This window comes from Neopsephotus bourkii, unplaced genomic scaffold (assembly GCF_033783945.1).
Source record: "Neopsephotus bourkii isolate Nb327-2 ecotype Australia unplaced genomic scaffold, CSIRO-AGI_Nbou_v1 NB_549, whole genome shotgun sequence".
Lineage (NCBI taxonomy): Eukaryota > Metazoa > Chordata > Aves > Psittaciformes > Psittacidae > Neopsephotus > Neopsephotus bourkii.
In genome coordinates, this window is record NW_026901050.1 from 2392477 (window position 1) to 2415000 (window position 22524).

General features: G+C 39.2%; 1 protein-coding gene across 10 annotated transcripts in view; it reads right to left on the minus strand.

Moving 5' to 3' along the window:
* Nucleotides 1–7544: 7544 nt before the first annotated feature.
* The window catches only part of SATB1 (SATB homeobox 1), a 92463-nt gene continuing 77483 nt past the window's right edge, over nt 7545–22524 (minus strand). For 6 of the 10 annotated variants that reach the window (XM_061351059.1, XM_061351065.1, XM_061351060.1 and 3 more), the window contains 3 exons: nt 12431–12634; nt 11874–11969; nt 7545–9263 (listed from right to left, as the gene is read on the minus strand). In XM_061351059.1, the coding sequence (XP_061207043.1) occupies nt 8781–9263; nt 11874–11969; nt 12431–12634 (783 nt within the window). In that variant the 3' untranslated portion in view covers nt 7545–8780. The remainder of the gene's footprint in view (nt 9264–11873; nt 11970–12430; nt 12635–22524) is intronic. The other 4 variants (XM_061351066.1, XM_061351068.1, XM_061351067.1 and 1 more) reach the window with 4 other exon arrangements.

The window sequence follows — 22524 nt, forward strand, 5'->3', positions numbered from 1 at the left end:
CTACCATAAGTCAGAACAACACAAAAGCTGTTTCGTACTGTGCTTAGTTGCACTTGAGCTCTGTGGGACCACAGCAGAACTGAGGGCTCAAGTGGATGAGTGTTTTGCCCACACACTTTTTTTTTCCGAGGCACAGCCTTATCCCTGAGAAGTGAGATGAAGAGGTTCAGTGCCCGAAAGTGTGAAGGTTGGCATCAAATTGCTTGTTCCTCCTCTTAGAATATGTATTTGTGACTTGTGGCATGTTTCCTCTTTTGTTTTGCCTCTTGCCATTATTGCAGTGGGTTTGCTGAAGCAAAGTGAAGTTCAGGAGGCAAGTTTAAAAATGCCTGCTGTAGATCCTTGTGCAGCAAATAAGTTGGAAGCCAGGGGCTGTAGGATCCCGAGTCTGAGACTGCTCCAGATATCTTTAGGTTGTAGGAACATCTGCCCCTGTGCCTATTTAACAAGCTGAGGTGTTAAAACTGACAGTCAGAAAACTTTTCTGTCAGGTCTTGAGCCTCTTAGTCATTTGCTGGCTGTGAAGGGTAGAGCTGCCCCAGTTTACATTGTGACTGCAGTGGGTGGGAGTTGGATGTGGCATTTCACATCCTTTCTTACAGCAGCAGAAGCTTAAGGTTTTTATTATGATGTCTATAAAAGAAAGTAGCTTTTCCCCTTGCCCTAGCAAAGTAGCTAGAGACCATGAGGAGAGTGGCTCAGCAGCTGCGGTAGAAAAGGGGCAGCTGCTACTCAGAGCTCTTGCAGCTGCTCCATGCTGGACCCAGTGAGTTGAAAGTCTGGACTTAAAAGTCCTTGTGAGAATAAATGTCCCATCTATTAGCTGTCTGGCAGTGTTTGTGATCAACAGCTGATGTATTGATTAAACAGGGGAGACAATGGGTAAGCAGATAGACTTATAATTGCAAAAATAAAGAGCAAGCAAAACTGAAGCTAAATCACTGGAAATCTGCCCCTTTGCATCTTTAAAGGTCAGGAGTGTGGAACAAAGATCAAGCAGTGCAGGAAGTGGCAGGTGAATAAATGCCCTGAAGGGCCTGAAACAGCCTGAGTTTTGGCCTTCAAAGTTTGCGCAAAGCATCTCCCAAAAGGAGATGGAAAGGAGGAGGGCAATCTGAAGCCAAGTCCTAGAGCAGACAGTGGCAGATGCCACATGCTGGAGCAGTGCTCCACGGGACACGATGACAGCCCGAGGGTCTGCCTGCACAGGAATGATACACTGGATTAGGCTATTCACCCTGGTTTCAGGAATGAGCTGTATCAAACGTGAAATGCAATCGCATTGCTTTGATCTGCTTTCCCACGGTGCTTTTTTTGTCCAACAGTGTGCTTGCAAGTGGTGTCAGGCTCATGAGCTATGTGGTGCCCTGGGGAGGTACACCGAGCTGCAGTGACCATCAGTCTGCTCATTGCTCCCCAGAGTGTGCTGCAGAAAGCCCAGTGACAACTGGAGGAGACCTGGGATCTGGGATCAAACCAGTACATTCCTGTCATTCTTCTTCCAGACATCCTATAATGCATCCTAAGAAGATTGGGAGTGATGTTTCATGAGTGGATGATGTAAATATACGCATCTTTTTTTTTTTTTTTTTCCAATTATCCCTGAAACCCTTACCTTTCCCTGGTGTGAACATCTCCAGTGGGCTTTTGAAGAAGAGAAAGGAACAGGTCAGTTAAACCTGAATGGAAGTGGGATGTATCCAGAGGAGTTTGAAAGAAAGGTGTTACCACATAATAAAGAGCATCCCAGTTTTGTAGGTGAATGGGGTCAAAGGAGCCTTGTTTTACTCTTGCTGCAGTTAAGAGCATAGTTGTGAACAATGGCTGCACTGGTACCATGGCAATGGCCAAAATGATTTGGGTATAAATTTTTATGCTGAGTGTGTGAGAGGGAATGTTCTGTAAATATGAGGTGACTTACTCCTCAATGAAATGATTCAGATTGGTTATTTTAAAATCTGGTTATGAACAAGATAGATAGGAAATAAAGCACACTAACTGTATTTAGCATACTTTACTAAGAACACTGTGTGCATTTCAGCCCATTCAAATTGATCTCCCTTGTGACTATGGAGGACTCAAAGCAACCCTGTCCCTGGCTGGATGCCAGACACTGCCCACATGGATACCATCAGTGGGTCACAGAAATACAACAGCTCAGTGTAATCTTCAGATGTTGTCCAGCACTATGGAGGGGAAAGCAGTCCATGGCCTCTTTAAAAGGTCAGATCAACCCTTATCTTTCACAAATTCTTTAACTTTTTTTAAGCCATTTGTGCTTTAATATGAAGGGGCATGTATAGCAGTGAGTGCAGCAGTTACAACTGCTCCCTTTTGCTGTTTTTTAATCCTGATAGGTGATAATTTTAACATCACCACTAGTTGTGTTACAAAAAATGTGAATTTTGTTTGGGTGTTCACCTTCCATGCACCACATGATTTTGCAGGTATTTGCTAGAGCAGCAAGTTGCCATTACCTTTTTCTAAGACTTCTCTAGTTCATCTTTCCTCTGAAACAACTCCATTCACTCTTTCCACACTTTTGAAGGATATCCAGTATGTGAACCACAAAGTGCTCCTCACTTAGTTTTCCCTGGTGGCTAATTCAGATCCCCTTCAGTTTAAACTAGTCTCGCAATTCTCTAGTCATCTGTAGGCATGACTGCCCCCAGTAAGTTTTTATCTAGATGTTTCTTCTCACCTTTCCTCCTTTTCTATCTCCTTCAGCCTCTCAGCTGATATTAAATCGTTATTAGGCTGGGGATATAGCATTTTGCCTGCTAAGGCAAGCCAACAGCAACACCTGTACTTATTTCACAGTCCAAGCTGCCATGCTAATAATGATAAAGAATTACGTTTCCTGCACTTGTGAAAGGACATCGTCGTTTACCTTTCCCTGCCGTGGTTTGCTCTAAGGTGTTTTCTAAATTGCTTTTCCTGGTTAAAAACGTTGACTGCAGATGAAAGGCTGCTGTTTCGGTTGATGATGGGAGACTAAAGAAGAGTTAAGCCATTTTAAGGCACACTACATGCAGGTGAGCCCCCTCAAGATGGGGCAAGAAGGGACACACAGCTGTGGGTAGTGCTGCTAGTGATCAGGACGGTCTCCTGCTGTAATAGGAATGTGGAAGAGCAACATCTTTGAGGCTGGTCCTGCAAAGACTGTTTATTTTGTAATGAGAATAAGAACTTCAGTGCTCTCTTCTTTAAATTCTGTTCTTGGAGAAGGTGTCCTGCTAAGTTTGTAGGACTTTGCATGAATTTCTCTGGTTCCAACAATTTCAGACCATTGCAACTGATTCTTTAAGATAACTATAGCAGTATGAATTCTCTCTCTGAAGCTTCTTGGGGCAACTTACTTGCTCCAAAACTTCAGAATTGTGTGTGAACTTACATAAATCTGTGCACCCACAGAGGTCATGTTTTTTTCTATTCTCTTGAACTGTGATAAACATCTGGGCCATACAATACATTTTATTTTTTTTTTTAACTCCCCTGCACATCTGATCTGAGGAGGAGTGGAGCTGTAGGAGACAGTTCAGAAAAGTAAGCTCAAGTCTGAAAACATACCGCTTGTGGTTGGATGTGATCCTGTTTTACAGCCTGGATGTTGCTTTAGCACATTATGTGGGTAAGCAAGTAATCTGGAAAGAGAGTCTTAACAGCATCTGCCACGCTTGCTGTTAGTCTGCAGCTGACGAAAAGAATCCTGCATGTCCTACACACAGGGACAGTACCAGAGGACAGTTAGGGGACCTCTTTTGCCAGCTGAGGACAGCTGAGGAGGCTTTTGTGTTATCCTAAATATTGCCTGCCAAGGCAAATCCCATGATTGGAGACCATTGTACCATTTCAGGACAGAAATATTTTCCATGGAGTCTTGGCAGTATCTTGAAGTATTTCTGGGTATTGCTTTAGCACAGCTTGCAAAAAGAGCCTGTTCATCCATGCAAGGGTAGCTATTGTGGCTTTATCAGTGCTCCCATCTTTGTTTGGCACCTTCCTCTTTCCTTCTCCTGCTTCCCTCTGGGATGCATGTCCCCTTACTCCCTCTACTCCATCATCTCAGAGACTACTTATCTGCCAGTGGGTTTGCTCCAGTTGTCACTTTCTTTCCCATGAAAGTGGCCTATTCTGGCAAGTCCTCAGGGCTCAGAGTGTAGATGATAAAGGGTAGGTGACATCAGATACATACATGACTTGCTGCTTCACTCTAAACTGTGGCATGTATACATGAGTGCTAGCATGTAACTGGGAGAGATGAAATTTGGGCACGATGACCCAGAGCAGGAAGGCAGCAAAGGCCAGGCCAATGCAAAACAATGCAGAAGTGGGATAGTGGGAAGAATGCCAGCAGCAGAGCAGGAGGGAAGGCTCCCGTATGAACCTGAAAGCAAACAAACTCCCTGCCAAGTAGCGCTACTCTTGCTCCAAGGAGGATCACTTATTGCAGTTTGAATTATTAGCTCATTTGTTGTACTAAAAGAACTGTGTGGACACAAGGCACTGTGAGGAGGCCAAACTAAAATTACATCTGTGTGCAAAAAAAGGCCTGGGAGTGTATTTATATCCTTCCTTTGCCATGGGACTCTTATTCAAAGAACAATATAAATCATTATGTAAAAATCAAAATACCTTTGGTCTCTGCAATGTGCCCAACATCAAAGCACAAGTACAATAAGTTAAGCAGAATTCCTAATACTTGATATTCAAGTAGATCTTCTGTAGTATCTAATTTATACTGCTCTTAACATATGGGGCATTTGCTTTGGCAAGTGAACTCAGCAACGTTTGATGCTTTCCCAGCACACAACCAAAGTACTGACTTAGTAAATCACTGAAAAACCCCCACCGGTTTGGGGGAGCCTTGCCTTCTTTCTCCATTTGCTGCAGCTTCCCAACTTAAAGAAAAAATTAAGTGGAATGATTTACCTTAAAATGTGGGCTTTTCTTCTGCATCATCTGACCAATTGAAAGTATCTATACAAGGCACCAGTCCAAAATCCTACATTGCAGGGTAGGGAGTCTTTATAACAATAAGCAACCTTTGTATGTATGACTGGGGTTTGAAACTGTCCCCAAGCCATGGGCTTAGAATATGGGGCCTCTTTGGTTTTCTTTCAGGCTTGAAAAGCTCACACTGGGCACTCTAGTATATACGCATATATCTTGTCAGTTAAATATAGATTAATGGGAATCAGCAGGGAGTAAAAATACTCCACTTTTAATAGCAAACACCATAAAACATGGTAAAAACTTCAGTTTTATAACAGAAAGTTCTGCCATCCCCACCCAGTTTCCTCTTTTTTAGGTTCTTGGACCTCTTTTTTAGCTTAAATTCTATTTCTAGTAAGCAATACTCTTTCTCCATACTTTCTTAAGTATATACAAAATAATAATTTCATACATTTGCAGTGAAGTCCTGCTCACTGAGTTTTACTAACAACTTCCCAACTAATAGTGTTCTGTTGTCTAAATCTGTGTTCTTTATTACAGAAGTCCAGTTTGATTTCTTAATATTTGCAGAAATGGAAAAAGGAACAGAAAAGGACATAAGCTAATTTTGTAGGTAGTCTGACCGGTCCATGAGTCAAAGTGCACGTGCTTGCAGTGGCTTAACTCTGAATAGCATAAATCACATCTGCATAAAATTGGGATCCTTCATACATGTATCAGCTTTGAAAATGCTACTAAGGATTTAACAAAAATGGTTTTGGTCACTTAGGTCAAGTTAGAAGAATGGACTCGCAGCCCACTCACTGGGACACAAAAAGGCAGTGATTCAAACCTCTGCGCAGGCAATCAGTCTGTGACTACAGAGGCTGAACTACTTGGAAGACAACTTCAGCTACGCTAGGAGAAAGAACAAGATAATGGAAAAGAAACAGCTATAATAACCATCTGCAACCGCACATGGCCTCCACTTCAGCACCCATAAAACTTAAAAGAATAAAAGAAAAAGAAATTGCTTTCAAAATAGGAAAGACAATTTTATAAACATTTCTTCTTATGTTTTTGTAGCGTGTTGGACATGTTGCCCTGTTTCTGGTATTAGGAGTGCTGCGTGTATTAGCTTTTAGCATGAAGAGGAGTATATTCCATGAAAGTCTTACTTCACCTTCCCTCCTACCCTTCATAGGCACACATATTCAAGTGTATTCTTTTTTTTTTCTCTTGAGCAGCCCTATTGTAATGGTCACTTGGCACTTCAGCCAGCCCAAGGGTGCCAGTGGTATCATCCTGCATGTCAAATCAGCTTGCACTGCCTGGGCTACATTTCCTCCTGTCTCACGGCTGTGAACAGGAATCTGTCCTGCCTCTGCATGGCTGCCTGCTTGTACGAAACAATGATCCCATTTGAAATAAGTGAAGAAATCCAAGGATGATCACAGTGGCTTCCCTGGACTAGGCTTAAGTTTTGCCCTTTTGCAACCAGCATTGATTTGGGCTATCGATAGCTTTATCAGTACTGCAAGTCCCCCATAAGAAAGGGCATTGATTGTCTTTTCCTTGGAATGGAATGCCAAATTACACATCCCTGTCCCTCCTAAGGCTTGTTTCCATCCTAGAGCAGTATTAAGTCTCATCTCTTTTAACTGGACTGGTTTCCAAGCCCAAATAATAGTGCAGCCCCAACAGCATCCTGGAAGCAGCCAAGAGGTGCCGCAGCTGGGAACTGCTCAATGAACCCCAAGGGCACTGAGACAGAGCACCTGAGCAACCTGCGGCAGTTTTAAATGCATGGAATGAAAACCTGCTTTGCTGCCTAATATGCGTCTTCCTAAAGAGGCTAATAAAACTAAGTGAGAAATTCGCTGCAACCTAAGAATTGTTTGTGCCTTTGAAACTGGAGTTTTACAAACTTTAAGTCATTTTAGAAGAACTGAGCTGAATTTGAATCCTGAATCGCACTGGGTGCAAGCTATTTCCTTCCTAGGGACAGTAGAACAACAGTGTGTGCTCAAAAACTTCTAGCTGCAGACTTTTCTTTAGCCTAGACATGAGCCCTGCATAAATTCAGAGCTCACCAACTGTTATAGCTTTATCAACAACCTTATTAACAATCATGAAAAATAATCTTTCTTAGAAGGGGACCACTATGTGCAAAGCCCATCTTTCCTATTTACTTTGCGACTATTAATGTTTTTTTTAATGTTTATACATTAGTGCAAGGAATAGTGTTAGCATAATTCTAGTGTAAAATAAAATCAGCTGTATCCATTATAAGTGCATTACTGCCAGGAACTGTAAATATGTTTATGCCTGATAGCCTTTTGACTCAATAATATCCTGCTATCTCTGTTGGGCAGGCAAGTTTTTAAACCAAGAAAAGACAGGTTATGATTTTCATAACCAAACTGGGTTTCCTTTTGAAGTGCGTTATCTAAATTCAAATTTTAAGGAGGTCATTACAGAAAATCTGCCTGTGATTTTAAAGGAGAACAATTGAAATGTCATCTTCAAAGTGGTGCCAAGAAGGTACAATGTGCACTAAGAACAAGTTATTCCTCCCAGATACACACATACGCAGACAAACCCTGCCATATCATACCATACAAACAATTTTAATTGTGTAGTTACAGTCAATAACCACTCCTAGTCAGAACATTTCTGCATAAAGAAAATTGTGATACACTTATAAAAACAGCCAGCTGTAACAAAATAACTGGTGTTTTCATAGCAATAAACTCATAAAAAAGAAATACACCTTTATACAGAAAATTTATACAGCTGTAGCTTTAAAATTGATTGTAAACCAAAGGAAGACACATTGCAAACATCAATTATTTTCACATTAATTGCATAAGTTTCTAAGGTGATCTATTAGTTTTATTTACCTAAGCTTATTTGCATGATAGTAAAAATTGCATACAACAATAAGAGTGAAGCTTATAGTATGAATTGCTTGGATAACATAGAGCACTTTTTATAGGCAACTGTGTAAAGCACATTTTCTCTATTTAAAACTTTTAAGACACTTTGTTTTACTGCCCATCAAAATACATTTATAAATAGAAAAAAAAAACAGTATGATAACAAGAGAAGCAATATTACATTTAACGGAAACTTCCAAAAAAATTAATTACAACATGATGCTGCAGGATCTACAAATAAATAATGAGGACTAAATTGTGTTTCACATTTTCTTTTTCATTTTCTTTAAAACCATGTAACAATAAGAATGGAAAAAAAAAAATACAGTGACCTTTATTTCCAAAAGAAAACAAATCTGAATTACGGCAGTGCCATATAATACAAGGCATTTGTTGGCATATGTTATCTTTAAACTGCATTCCACAGTCTATAGTTCTTTTGTAACATACAATAGTACAAGAGTAACAAACTCTTTTTATTTCATTTTTTTAAATAAATGTGAGTTTCCAAAGATCAAGTGTGGAGTGCTACAGTAATAATTAAAAAACAAGAACAGAACAGAAACAAAAAACAGTAAATCACAAAAGTTGTAATGCTTGTCTGAAGGCTCCAGAATCAAAATCACTGGTATCATGCTTATTGGGTACACTCACAGTGTATCCAGTGAACACAAATTAATATCAAACAATCCTCAACGCTTCATCTGTTGCTGCGAAGCAGTTTGTAAAACAGAGTAAAACATCTAGTGCAGTCTGCATTATCCTTTTTTCAACTTTTGTGCAAGTTTTGGAAGATTCATTGGCCAAACAATGAATAATAAAGGTTTTTTGACAGAACGCAAGATGGAATTTTCATTTCATTAGTAAATACCAGTGGCACTGTTGAAAGAAAATAATACTTTTAGATCAGTCTTTCAATTCAGCATTAATCTCTGTGTTCCCTTCTACCGATAACTCTTCTTCTAGTTTAACTGAAAAAAGCGTGTTTGCATTTTTGTCTTGGATGCTGTCTTCTAAATCCTTGAGCAACTCTTCTTCCTTGTACTCTGCAACATCCACCTCCAAACCAGAATTGTCCTTCAGCTTCCCATGGTGCTTGAGATAATATCGCTGGTTCTGAAAGAACTTGATAATGGTGTACTTGGGCAGGTCAAGCTGAGCGGAGAGAGTCTGGATTGCTTCTTCATCTGGATACAGGCCTACATCTTGTATGAAACTCTGTAGAATCCCTAGGGCTTCCACAGAAATCTTTGTTCGCGGTCGGGGTTTCTGACGATTTTCATCTTCAGATTCAGCTGGTGATGCTACTGTTGGTTGCCTTGGGGGTAGTCTGGGACCTGGCTGCTGCTGCTGTTGCTGCTGTTGTTGTTGCTGTTGCTGCTGCTGCTGCTGCAAAACAAAGCACAGCAATTTTTTTGTACATGTACTCTTGCTTACATGTTATGCTACCAAGAAAATCTGAGGTGTATGTGTGGGGTATTGCAAAGCTATAAGCAAAGGCTTAGTAAGTTTATAGAACAAAAACCAAAACAAACAAACAAGGCCCATTATTGCTGAACCTGAATTAAAGTATGAGTTAGTAACTCTGCATACCTCACAAGTGTCTGTCTGTGCGTCAGCAGGGGTGGGGATAAAGGGGTGGTGGGACAGAGAGGTGGAACAGTGACTTTGTCTGACTGAAAACGCCTATGATGTGACATCGATGCGATAGCTGACAGATTTTAATGAACATGCTTCATGAGTCAAGTGCAGAGAAGGCAAAATGCTAAGTAGGTGACATAGTGTAGGATTAGCTTGACCAGCTTAGCCAGAACTGTAGCGAGGGCAAAGTGAGAAAAGTGCCAGATGAGGGCAAACGAACAGGAGCTCTGCCAGCAGCAGCAGCTGCTGCCCAAAAACAAGGGCTGCAAATCTCTATCAACAGCTAGACTAAGGGACTGGGGGATCGGGGAGAAGGAGAGCATTTTAGCTAAGAGCAGAAATATCTCACTGGTGATCTGACCTTGGTGTGAACTGAAGTCTTGTCAAACTTGCAAATATTACGACAGAATGTGTTAGCTGGAAGTGCCTAATGTCACACTGTCAAACCCAGCCTCAGCAAGGACAAAGGAATCTGGAGGTGGGATATTTGTGTTTCCCCTTCAGGCTCTGACCTCTCTAGGCTGTGGTTTCAAAGAGGGTCTGTCTTGCCTGTGTTCAAGTATCCCACTGTATATACAGGGAACAAACACATTTACCTGCTTCTGTGTTTGTGCTGGGGATTATTTAGTTAATATTTATAAAGGTCTAAGATGCAAAGTTCTAAATAAGTTGCACTATTGTTATTAGAAGGGGACATGCTGCATTCCAAAAACTCAGGCAATAAAAATGAGCCAGTATCCACATCAGAAGAATAAGATAAAGCAAATCATGATGTAAATAATTAACAAGAGCTTAAAATGAAGTTTTGCAAGCATGTATTCAGAAACATTCTTAAAACGTGAAGCATTGAGCCCTAGGGAAAGAAATGCTTTTCTCATCTACCACCAGAATACAGCACACTACAAGATCATGTTTGAAATCAAAAGTAAATTTATCAGCTACTGGTTTTGTTGACAATTCTTTACTTCACAGAACAGGAAGCACTGGTTAGCAAGATATTTTGGATCAGCAAATCTCTTGTCATATGGTACAAACCACCAGTTATTATTAAAAAACAACAGCAGCAAAACAAGCAGTTGCTATCACTACATTTAATTTCCCTTTGTGAGTCTCCGCTCAACAATTTTTTTGTGTGATGGTAGGGGTTTCCAAGCTTGCAGTTGCAGCTCATTTGGAGATCCTAAGAAGCACAAAATACTGTACAAACAGTATTATAAGTATTGGAAGAATTATAATTCTGCTCACTTTGCAGTGCACTTGTGGTTATAGAGACTTCACATAGGTTTCAACAACCGGTTTAGAAGCCACTGCTTTTAATGACCTTATTGCAAGATCTGACACAAATGCCAGTGGAATTAGGGCTCTTGCCTCATCCCTATTCACATCCTTTCATGTCTTATGGTCTGTGAGCAGTCCCATTCAAGGCTTCAATCCCAAAGAGATTCAAGACTACTCCCAGCACATTATATTCTTATAAGCCTGAAGGCTTTGCATATACAGTTTGAAAACTTGTGTCTTAGCTACATATTTATGCATTTACAACAACTGCCACATAGAAGAGCAGAGACAAAACTCAGGTCCAATCTCCCAATCCTCATTCTTACAAGTCATATTAAGAGATTACAATACCACTGCTTGGGTGAATAATATTTGCGAGATCAAACACACAACTTTCATCAACAAGGCAAGAAAATCTAAGTAAATGGCAGAGTGGTTGAATGTTTTTACTCTGCATGAGCTTCTCCTTTTATCCTTTTAAGAAGAGATTTTATTAAAAACAATGTACATTTTCAAACAAGTGCTGCCTTATTACTCAATATAGATCTTTCTCCTTTGGCTAAATCAAACAGCAAGTTTCCAGGCTTTCACAATTATTTTAGTACTTGATATCCTTAGGGATTGTCTTATTCAGTTTGCTTTATCTTTAATATATACTCATGTTGTTTCTGGCTGCGAGATAACTCTATCCTTCCTAGCTTTGTAAATATTTTTCTGTATAGGTGACACAAATGATACACTGGCTCTCAGCTGAGGTTGGGAAATCATGGTATAATATCTGCCTTTTAAGAGGGAGCAGTTAAAGAGCTGACCTCAGGTCTTTTGTGAGAAGGGATTAAAAAGTCCCCAGCTCAGAGAGACAGCAGTCCACACGGCGAACCTTGGCCATGGTACTTGGCAGAACAGCTGGTGAGGCTTCCAGTTTGCAGTGCCCGTGTGAGCAAAGAGCGTGCTCCCCTCTGGAGGATGGGACACCACCAGCAATGCCCCAGAACAGAGCATAGCTGTTTCCATACCCAGTGGCATGAGACCTACATCCCTCTTCTCTCTCCCTGACACAGTGCCCTTGTGCCAGCTCACCTGCGGAGCAGCACCCAGCCAAGGTCCAGCGGTCAGCAGGCCTGGTAAGAAAGCTCCTCTATGCTCTCCTTTCCCAAGGATGGTGGGAGAGGGGCTCTGAAGGAAAAACAAACAAACATTGACTCACCCCAGCCTCAACTGGGGATAAAGTGGAATGAAGAATCCTCTTCCCTTCATTCCTACTGGGTTCAAGTTGAGCTTTTGAGCAGCAGGACAACAAGGTCCTCCTGCTTTGCTGGTAAGGAGTTTGACAAACAGTGCCAAACACCCCTGCCTGTTGGTTCTGCCGCCTGTCCTGCCAGGGACAGCCAGCATGGAGGCTCACCCTGCCTCGCACACAGCTGCCTCTGCATCACCACGTCCACCTAACCCAAACAAAAACCATGGGTGGTCACACTCTCTCCTTTGAACTCTGGTAGCGGACGGCAGCGTGCTCTTATCTCATACCGGGAGACCTGCATTTAGCCTGGCTGGGAGGAAAGAAACACTAATTTCCTTTGCTTCGTTTAAAGCTTTATTTACTTAACGCTCTGTGGGATTGGCCAAGGTAAACTAACCTGAATCTGTTCTGCTGGCACATGGATAATGTGGGAAGGCCTGTCACCATGGTGATGAACTGCATTGCTTTCTTGTTCATAAATGGCATCACGTTCAGGCTGAGGAAGACTGAGGAACCTTCGGATCATGGAGAGATTCTCCCAGAGGGTCCTGTTCTCTGGTGAGGGATCTTCTTTCCAACGTAACAGCTCACAAAGCCACCCCTTGAAGATAACACCAGCAAAACATTAGTTTTTTTCCTCGCTTCAGGAGGGGCAAAATGAGGGTGAAACACGTACTTTAGAGGTGCTGCATTCTTTCACACTCTCCCCAGTAGGAAGGGGCTTTCACTGCACAGGCTGGGCTTAAAGCAAACACTGATACACCGAGAGGCTGCTGCGCTATCTCACAGATCCCCGCCAACTGCAGGTGTTTCAGAAAGCACCTTCCCTTTGGTCCAGCACCACAGTGTTGCTGTTTGCTTGCTTTGAAACAAATGGTTGCTGGAGGCAGAATCCCTTACATGCTTCCCACTGCAGGACAGAGGTTTCACTGTTGTCAGTACATTCCCTGTGCTATTTTCTTTTATGCAAGGATACAGCTGCCCAAGAGCACTGACCTGTGTTTTGGGAGCTGACTGACTGGCTGCTGAGCAATTTTTAAAATCCTGGTACTACTGAAGACAAGGAAGTACTTCAAATACCTGCCTTGACTGTAGGGCTGCCTAATTCAAATCATAACAGTAGAGTTGCTCCCTAACATCCTCTGAAAAGACAGGAATCCTTTCACTAGACAAGTAATATCTTCCTATATCTGCTACAAGTAGAGGTAGGTGCCTCTGCAGGTGAACTTATCGCAAGTGACAGATGATTATCTACTTCAGGATTTTTCTTACAGACCCAGAAAAAAAATACTCTCTCAAGTTTATGTATATAAACCATACGGTTGGGGGGTGGGGTGGGGGGAGCAAGAGATGCTCAAGCTTCTGATATACCCTTTATACCATTTCCATACAGCAAGCTGCCCTCTAATTCAGATGTGGTTTTGGGATACATACTACAAAGTCAGCTACAGAATCTTGCATAAGAATTGCAGTGGCTGCTGATTTGCTTCTAAAAGAGACATACAAGTTCATCTTGAAAATTTAAACAACTGTTTTCTTACGTCTTCTTAAAATTTAATTGAGGATTTTTTTCTCAGCTGTGCACTGGTAGCTTTAGGAGAAGAGTGCAGACACTCCAGCTGCCACAGTGTGCATCAGCAGCAATTTTTTGGTATAATAAAATTTAGAAACAAAATATTACATATATAAAACATGCATACGCCTTTCTTTTAGCTTCAAGAAAGGATCTGTTTTCAAAACTAGGTCCATGCAATTTTATTTCTTAATGCTGTAGGAAATATGATATTTTATTGAATCAACAAATAATATAAATGTACAGAAGCTTTTAGATCCTTTTTATATATACTGGTAGTTGCAAGATGGTTTATCCAGACTAGTTTATACAATAGAGACATAGATACAATATAGATGGGTGTTTTCTTGAAGACCTTCATATATTTAGCTAACAGTTAATAAATGCAGTGTAAAAATATTGCCACAATAGAAAGAGGTGAAAGTAAACAGTCTAATGCAATCATATTGTATACAAAAATATTTAGTGAGGTGTGTATAAGAATTTGAAGTATATTCTCTTGGATGTAAGTGGAAAACTGAACAAATGACATACGAGAAAATGCCCCCGAGAAACAGAAATAATCAAAATGACAAATGTTAGAGAGATGGCGGTAGCAGAGCAGAAAAAGCAAAAATTTAAATGGGACTAAAATCTAGCAGGTGCTCAATAGGTGTGCGAGGGAGGGAGGAGAGTAGAGGCAGCAGAAGGGCTCCTCTGCACCCCATTCCTTGACCACACAGTAAGAGTGGATACTGGGTACTGCCCCAGGGTTTAGCAAGCTGACCGGGAAATGTGGCCAAATGCCTTCAAATAGAGCACCTAACATACAGCCTGTCCCAGCTGGAACCGAGTGGCATGTTTTTAAAACAGGAGTGAGGGTCTGTGGATTCTCTCTCCCCACTGTAAGGCACCCTGCTAACAAGCTAATGCACAAACTCCCCGTGATCCTAACAAAATCAGCTTGTTGCTCACAGTTCTCTGCCCACCTTCCCTCCATGGGTATACGTGCTGTGTTACGCTCAGCAGCAGTATTAGTTTTTTGCAGTGAGTTAAAATTGATGCAATCAGAAAACAAGGGTAGTTTGTTGGGGCCAGAAGAGAGAAGATGATGTAGGGAAACAAATCTAGATATTTTAATTGAAATGCAGGTCTTAAATTTTTAACTAAAAGCAAACAAAACCCCCAAACAAAACAAGAACAAAAAACTCACCCTCCCCCCCCAAAGACACCCAAAACAGTTTCACATTGAAACTGTTGGCCTTCTTTCTAATGATAGTGAAAGAGGGAGCAGAGCTGACTAGCGTGACAGTTTGGTGAAAGTAAAAAAAAAAGACAAGACAACACGTCCCCTTCCATGGCACCTATTCACACACACTGGGAAAGAAATTGTGCTGTGCATTTATAAGCTGCACATATTTTGCCTGGTGTTCATGTAAACCACAGATATTTTTGGGGAAAAAAAAAGATGGTTGAAACTGTTTGTAAATGGCCAGTAATAAAAACAATTCCTAAGCAATCACATTTTGTGTTGATTAAACATATTTCACAATAATTTTGTTAACTAAGAAATTCCTTCTCTCCTGCCTTTTCTGTTGGTACATTTACTAGATCAGACCTTATTTTTATTAATTACTGATAGCTAACATTCTATTTCCAGTATTTCTCTATCAACTTTTGCCCTGAAATAATACTTCTAATTCCCTGTATAAAAATGATTTGATGAATTGTAACCTGAAGCATGTCTCTGCTAGCCTTTCGCAGAAGCAGTGATTCTGAGATAGTGAAATCGGATGCCTGTGACATGGTACACAGAATAGACTGATATTCTACCAAAATGTCTCTTCCAGAGGGTTCATCACATTTTTAAAGACGTAGACATACTCTTATGAAACAGACGACGGGCCACATGGAAACAACTAACTGAATTCTTCTAAAATGACAAAGATATAAACAGTTCTTTTGTCTTCATGGTATTTCTGAAAATGCTTATGAAACTTGATCTCACAAACATTCTCAGAACAGATAGCGAATGGGCAGTAACAGGCTGTAGGGCTTTACTTTGTTAAGAGACAAAAAACTTTGTGCCGATATGTTTTGTTTTGGCTCAAATTAACCAAAAACCCCCATAAGTATTTCATTTAGTTTCAGGTTCAGAATTCTGACATAAAGATCACTTGTAGAATTCAGCTAAATGAGAATGCATGAAATGCTTTTATAAATTTTAAGAAATGTAATCCCACAGATTTTTCTGATAGCGAATTTTAAGTTCTGTAAAATTTTTAAGTTTTGTTTTGTTTCCATTTGAACTAAAGAAGTCTAAACTGCTGTAGTTAATGCAGCTCAATTTACAAGTGAATGTAACAGGGGCTGATTTTTCTCTTTCGATACTCATTTAAGTCTAAAGCAATTTGTCTAATTCAAATAATTTATTTTGAAGGAGGGCTTGGGTTTTTAGTTTGTTTTTTTACAGTCTTAGAGGAAGTGGAAAGGACCACCATAAAATAATAAGGAAATCTTTGTAACTCATATTAAATCACAACCTGTTTATACAGCATATATAGTGCACCACTAAAAAAAAAAGCCTTAAAATAATTAAGCTGATATATCTGTGCAGTAAGGCAAACCCCCCAAAACTCTGCAATGACATTGGGAACAACCTTGATTTTAAAACAGAGTAAATTTGCCAGGCAACATTACACTGAATATAAAGAGAGTACAAAGCAAAATATAAACATTAGCCACATGTAAATATGTTTGGAGAACTTTCAGGATGTTACTACTTTTCAAACTGACAAAGTTTAATTTGACACCGTCTGTTCTAAACCCTTTGTTTCTATTCAAAATCACGCCTTTAGCTGCTATCAATCACTATGCTCTCCCTTATTACTTAAAATACTGGCATGGGCCCTGGATAAGCTGAAAATGCCATGCAGATGAATTCTGAGATAATATGTTCAAACCTGTTATATACAACACAAATCCTGTAAAGTTATGTATTGTAAACCTACATTTATTGGGAACTAAAAGTCTTAAATCCATCTGCTACAAAGAAAATACTGTTATGCACTTTCAAGTAACCAAGTACCATCTGCAAAGGTCTTGCTACAGTAAGCAAGAAAATGGTGAAAAAAAAAAAGATGCTAAACCTAAGATATTTAAAATAAATAAGAGTCTTCTGTCTGGTTTTCTGATAGGGATTTAGTAAAGAAACATAAGACAGTAGGAGAAAAAAACCTGTGAAAGCCGAACTGCCAAGCTATTGCTGGAAAAGCGCAAAGAGGATAACTGCCAAACATTAGACTCTGCAAGGCCCATGAGCATGCTTATTTTAAAGAAAGCATCTATGATTTTTATCTGTGCACCCAAATGCTATTTTATTCAGCCTGACCTGTGCTGTGTTTAAATAAAATCTTCTGCTCTTTCACATACAGTTTCTAACAAATTATTCCTGCATTCTGGTATCTTTCTTATTAAAATTAAAAAAAAAAAAAAAAAAGGAGATTTGAAATCTGCACTTAAGGTGTAAATACCCTAAGTAGATCAAAGAGAGCAGCATTACAATAATGAAAAATATTCTCTGGGCAAAGCTTTCCAAATCAGCAACAAACACATCTAATCTGTGAAGAAATGGCTTCAAGGTAGAGCAACTAAATTCTTTTAATTTGGTGAATTTGTTATAGTGATAAAAATTTGCTAACTCATTAATATTTCTTACAGAATAACTAACAAAGACTCCTCATTTTTTAGAAGAGCTGTAATTTGCCTAAAAAGGCAAAACATTTTAGAGTATAACTGCTAAGGCATGAACAGTTTTTCTTTGGTATAGTATATCTAAGATTATTTTGTATCATTCTCTGGGGCATATAGTATAATAAAAATATATGGTATTAAAAGAAAGCAGTCTAAATAGGGCGATATTTGATACAAACATTTTAGCAGAAAGTGTGAATGCATTTCAGCATCTACTGCGAACAAAGACTAAGTACATAATCCATTAAACAGTACTTCTAACTCAAAAAAAATCGAGTATTGTAGACTAAACTAAAGTAGGCATTTTGAATGAGCGCATTTTCAGCAACTAACTATAAAGCTAGCAATTTATCATTCAGCAAATAATTTTCTACTTTTAAAAGAATCTGTAAGTGTTACTTATGCTAATGAGACTGTTTTTAATCTGCCCACAAACATGCTAATAGAGGGCAATTTTTTTTTATTTACAATGCTGAAGGCACTCCAGTTTATAGACTACATATGAAATTACACTTGGTAAAATGGGCTCTTAATTGTCTGAGCAACCCAAATCCTTCACCTTTAGCACAAAAGCTTATAGACAAAACAAAGGAAAAGAACTCGTGGACTAAACTTTAAATATTGGCTAAACTTTAAATATTGATGTTTTTCCCCTTCAAAAGCCATCCAACTTGCTTTACAAATGTCATTATTGTTCCAAATGCTTGCATTCATCATAGATATTTCCATTTCTTTTCAAAATAGAATCTATGTATAGAAAAGAAGAAAAAAGGCTGACATCACCCCTACCGTATACGTGTATAGTCTTAGTCTTAAACTTGTAAGCTGCTCATTGCACAGAAAGGTTGCTTTTGGAAAAGTCATAATACTTTGAATGAGATACATAATGGTAGCAAAGGAGTACTGAAAGCATTTTAAATTATTTACTAGGTTAAAAGGGTGAAATGGTACTTTAAATACATCAAATTTCATCATCTGGGCCATTTTTTGGTGGCAAAGTGGTATTGATCTTTCCAAATGCTTAAAATTAACTATTTCCAGAAGGTCATTATTTGATTAAAGGCATTAAAGTTGAGGGCAAGAAATGATGCACTTTGTCTTCTTTCCCATTCAAATAATCATGTAATTTAATCAGAACTATCCCTTCATGTCCTGTAATAAAAATGTTTGTCTTAAGATATTGTTCTTTACCTAACATATTAACCTTTAAATGTTATGAAGTTCTTAAGAATAATCTCTGCTTAGAGAAGATTCTTCCATAATGCAATGAAAGGATCTCCAGCATTTAAATTGATAAGGCCAAATTTCCCCTGCACATTGATTGGAAAATGCATTAAACCCTTCAACTGAGGTTTCTCACAGTGTTCAACAGGATTGAAAATTCAGGGAGTTCTGAATCAGTAAGCTCATGCATATGGCATTGAGAAGCAAAATAAGCAAATGTCACTTCAGCACAAACAAATGTGACAAATAAGTAATGATGGACATTGCTTTAATTTATCTGGGAAAATGCTGTTTGTACTATCTGGAAAAGTACAGCAGGAAAGAACACACAGAGTAAGAACAGAGCATTTCATTCAAAATTCATTTTCTGGCTGAGATTACATAAAGCTGACTTCTTTCTGGGTGTAATACCTGTGGGTTCAGACATGCAAAGAAGCCTAGATGACAACAGTGGTCCCTTTTAGCCTTCAAGTTCTTGAATTTCCTGACTGCAACAAAATTTATTCTGACTGCAGGTTTCTCTTTTGTAAAATACAGAAATTGTCCTGGTTATCTCCTATGCAAAACGGAACAGTCCTAAATGCTACATTGAAGAGCTGAAGCCTGTTAAAAGAAAGGCTACTGAATACTTTTCTGATGTTTTACGAAAAGTAATACTCTACTAATTTAGACTTAGTAGGTTTTGATACTGATAAACACATTTGTTAGTGAAAATCCTTTCGGTTTAAATGGTATTTTCAAGTAATTTCAAACATTGACTTCTGTGAGGCACATGCTTTTGAGACATTTTAAAAACTGCTGTGAATTGGATTTTTCTCACAGAACTGTGTTCCTTTAATTCAAGAAGCAAAAGCTCATTTTCAGCCTGTTCCAGGAGACCAGTAGAGATAATAGAATATGAATGCCTCTCCTTGAGATGTGGCCTTAAGTGATAATAAATGTCCCGCAAAAGATGGTTGCTTTAGTATTTTATTTACACTAATCAGCCTTAAGATTCAGGCTTTGCCTTTGAGCATTTCCCTAAATCAGAGAAAGTTTGAAACCTGAAGCTGTCCTTTATCTTCAGATATTTCTGATTTATCTATTTTACTGGCTTTCATTACTAAAACATTGAAAGGGGAAGCCAGATGTGAATTTTAAATAAATCTGTATCTGCCATCATAATAGATGAGATTTAGCAAAACAAACAAACTGAAAACCCCACAACCTCATAGGGCTTTTCAGAAGAAAGGTAAACTTCACTAGCAGGAAAAAATTCCTTTGAAGAATACTGAAGCAGATTATGCCATTTCCTTAAATGTCTTATCCAACCTATTATGTAGTTACACCATCTGTCTGGTTGTTACTTACACCTCTTCTTTGTGAAAGTGCAATGACCAAACAGCTAGCAGTAATACTGATTGTATTTCACCACAGTATTTTGGTGCTATCTGGGGGGAAAAGGATTCCTAACGTTTTTTCCCTCTGCCTTTCCTCCTCCCTACTGCAGCACTTAAACATTAAATACGTATTTCTAGTCTTGACATCTGAATATATAAATAGGAGAAGGAAACTTGCTAAAACAACCTCTAAGATTCAACGAGCAAACAAGTACAGAAACAAAATGACCTGGAGAGCTGTGGCCCTCCTCCCACAGTCTCATCTGTCACACTGGACCCCTCCTTCTAGCTGGAGCCATGATAAGCAGCCAAAAGCCAGTGCTACTGAAAAACTTCTCAGATTGAGGTCTGAGACTGTATCAAACCTGGTGGGCACGTTGATTGCATATGAGCACCTGAGATGTACCACCAGCTCATAGAAAGAAAAAAACCTAAAATATAATCCTAAAACTGACTGAAAACGTAAGTATCATTACTTTTGAGTAGAGAGGGAGTTGAGTAATCTGAATGAAGGGCTTCTCTCAAGCTTGGTTTCTCTGCTCTCAGCCTCCTCCACCTTTCCTTTTCCTTGTTCAAATGTATCTTTTTTACAGTATTTCCTTCAATTGCCTAGCAATGATAGATAGGCACAAGCCCTAATCAGAAACATAACATGCATGCCTTTGAAATCTTACATAAAATGCAACTGCATTCATATGTAAAATGAAGGGAAAAAAGTAACAGATGCAAAAATCAGTGGGTGAAGCTTTATTCTGCCTTCCTCTACTCCAGATCCTTCCTCTTTCACACAGGCGATTCAATTGGCATTGTAACCATGAGACAATGTGTGACAAAAATGAACTTAACAATAAAAAATAATCTAAACAAAAAAACCCAACTGCTAATTATTAAATAAGTCAGTCTTAGTCTGGTACATTACTTTTTATAGTACCGGCATATAAAATGGGTCAGTGGGTTTCACAGAGGGTGACCAGTAATATATAGCCCCTTATCTTCCGTTTAAGTAGAGAGAAGTACTGATTTCACTGCAATACCAATGTTTCCCTTGAAAGTAAATACAACCCTAATTCTAACCACGACCCTTAATAGCCCATATTTATTTATTCTTAAACATGCAATCAATTTTTGTATGGCAGCTATATCTGCAGTTTAGTTAGTGAAGTCTTTAATAGAAAGAGCCTGGCAATTTTAAAAATCTTTTTTTACTACTATCAGTTTACAAGTGAACAGCAAATGTTTATTATTACATTGCCTACAGAGATTTAACATTTCCCTTGGGGAAAGACCTCCAGTAAAAAGGCCATAGGGCTAAAGTGTCACTTCCATAATTACTTATACATCTGTATATCACATTGTTGGATTTTCTTAAGATTATAATTTTCCAGAAGGAGCAATTTAAATCCATAGCTTCTTGTCATATGTTTTTTCTTTCCAGAATTTGTTTTGGATCGGGAGATCTACCACACACTGAGGAATCACAGGCTCAGATATTTGGACTTCATTGTAAATTCAGTTCAGCTGACAAGATGTTCCAACAAGCGACATCATTCCAAAACATACACAGCTCAAATCCATTCTCAGACATCCTTTCACATTTTTATGGCCTAACTAAATGTTTTCATGTAAATTTGAATTAGACATTTAAATATTCTGAGCAAAATTTCTTTTAACTTGTCTCTTGCAGTTCAGCTGGCTTCTCTGGCTCTCAGTTTTGTAGTGAAGAATGCTTAATGCTCTGATAATGCCAAGGGTGAGTGGAGTCTTAAGGAAACTGAAAAGAAACTTTTCCCTGACTTTCCTCTAGATTTTGTTAAGCACAGAAACAGTCAGAAAAATTAATAGCACCCATTACCTCTCCGCAGTTAAAAAAAAATCTTTAAAATCCAGATCTGTGAAAGACAGACACCTCCCAGCAAATGAGAAGGGAGGAGCCACAAGCTTATATCTCACCCATGGAAAGATAATGGCAGTGAAGTCCTCAGAAAGCTAAAACAGCCTTGCAGCGTGCTTGCTTTAGGCATAGACTTGAAGGAATAGGAAAGCTAGATCAAAAGGGAAGCTGGAGAGATCAGATTTCCCCTTCCTGGGTGGGAAGCAACACGAAGGTTTTCCCGTAGTTTGCCATCAGGATGGGGACAAGAGCAGCCATAAGGGAAAAGCTCCTAGGTAGAGCAGCTCTTAGCCTTAGACTTTTACTCACCAGCCAAGGAAAGCACCAGGCAAGCCGAGCCCCAGCTGTATTTTCAGGCCAAAGCTTCTGCCCTTAAATCAAGCACTGCATGGAGCAGGCACACTTCTTCCTGTCCTGATCCCCCTGTCCCCTTTCCCCCCTGAAAAGGATCAATCTCTTTATTTAATATGAGAGATTCTTAATTACGAGCAGCAAATGATTTATCAGAGGTGAAGCAAACTGGCTGCCACAAATTAAAAAAAAAAAAAAAGAATCTCACTTAAGCCCTTCATAGCTTAAATGAATAAAATAACTGGTTTTGTATAAACATTGTAAAGTTCCTGTACCTGTAGAGCTTTGGCTTGCGTGTTACGTATGCTAGAGATGCTAAGCACCAGGGCTCAGTAAAATAC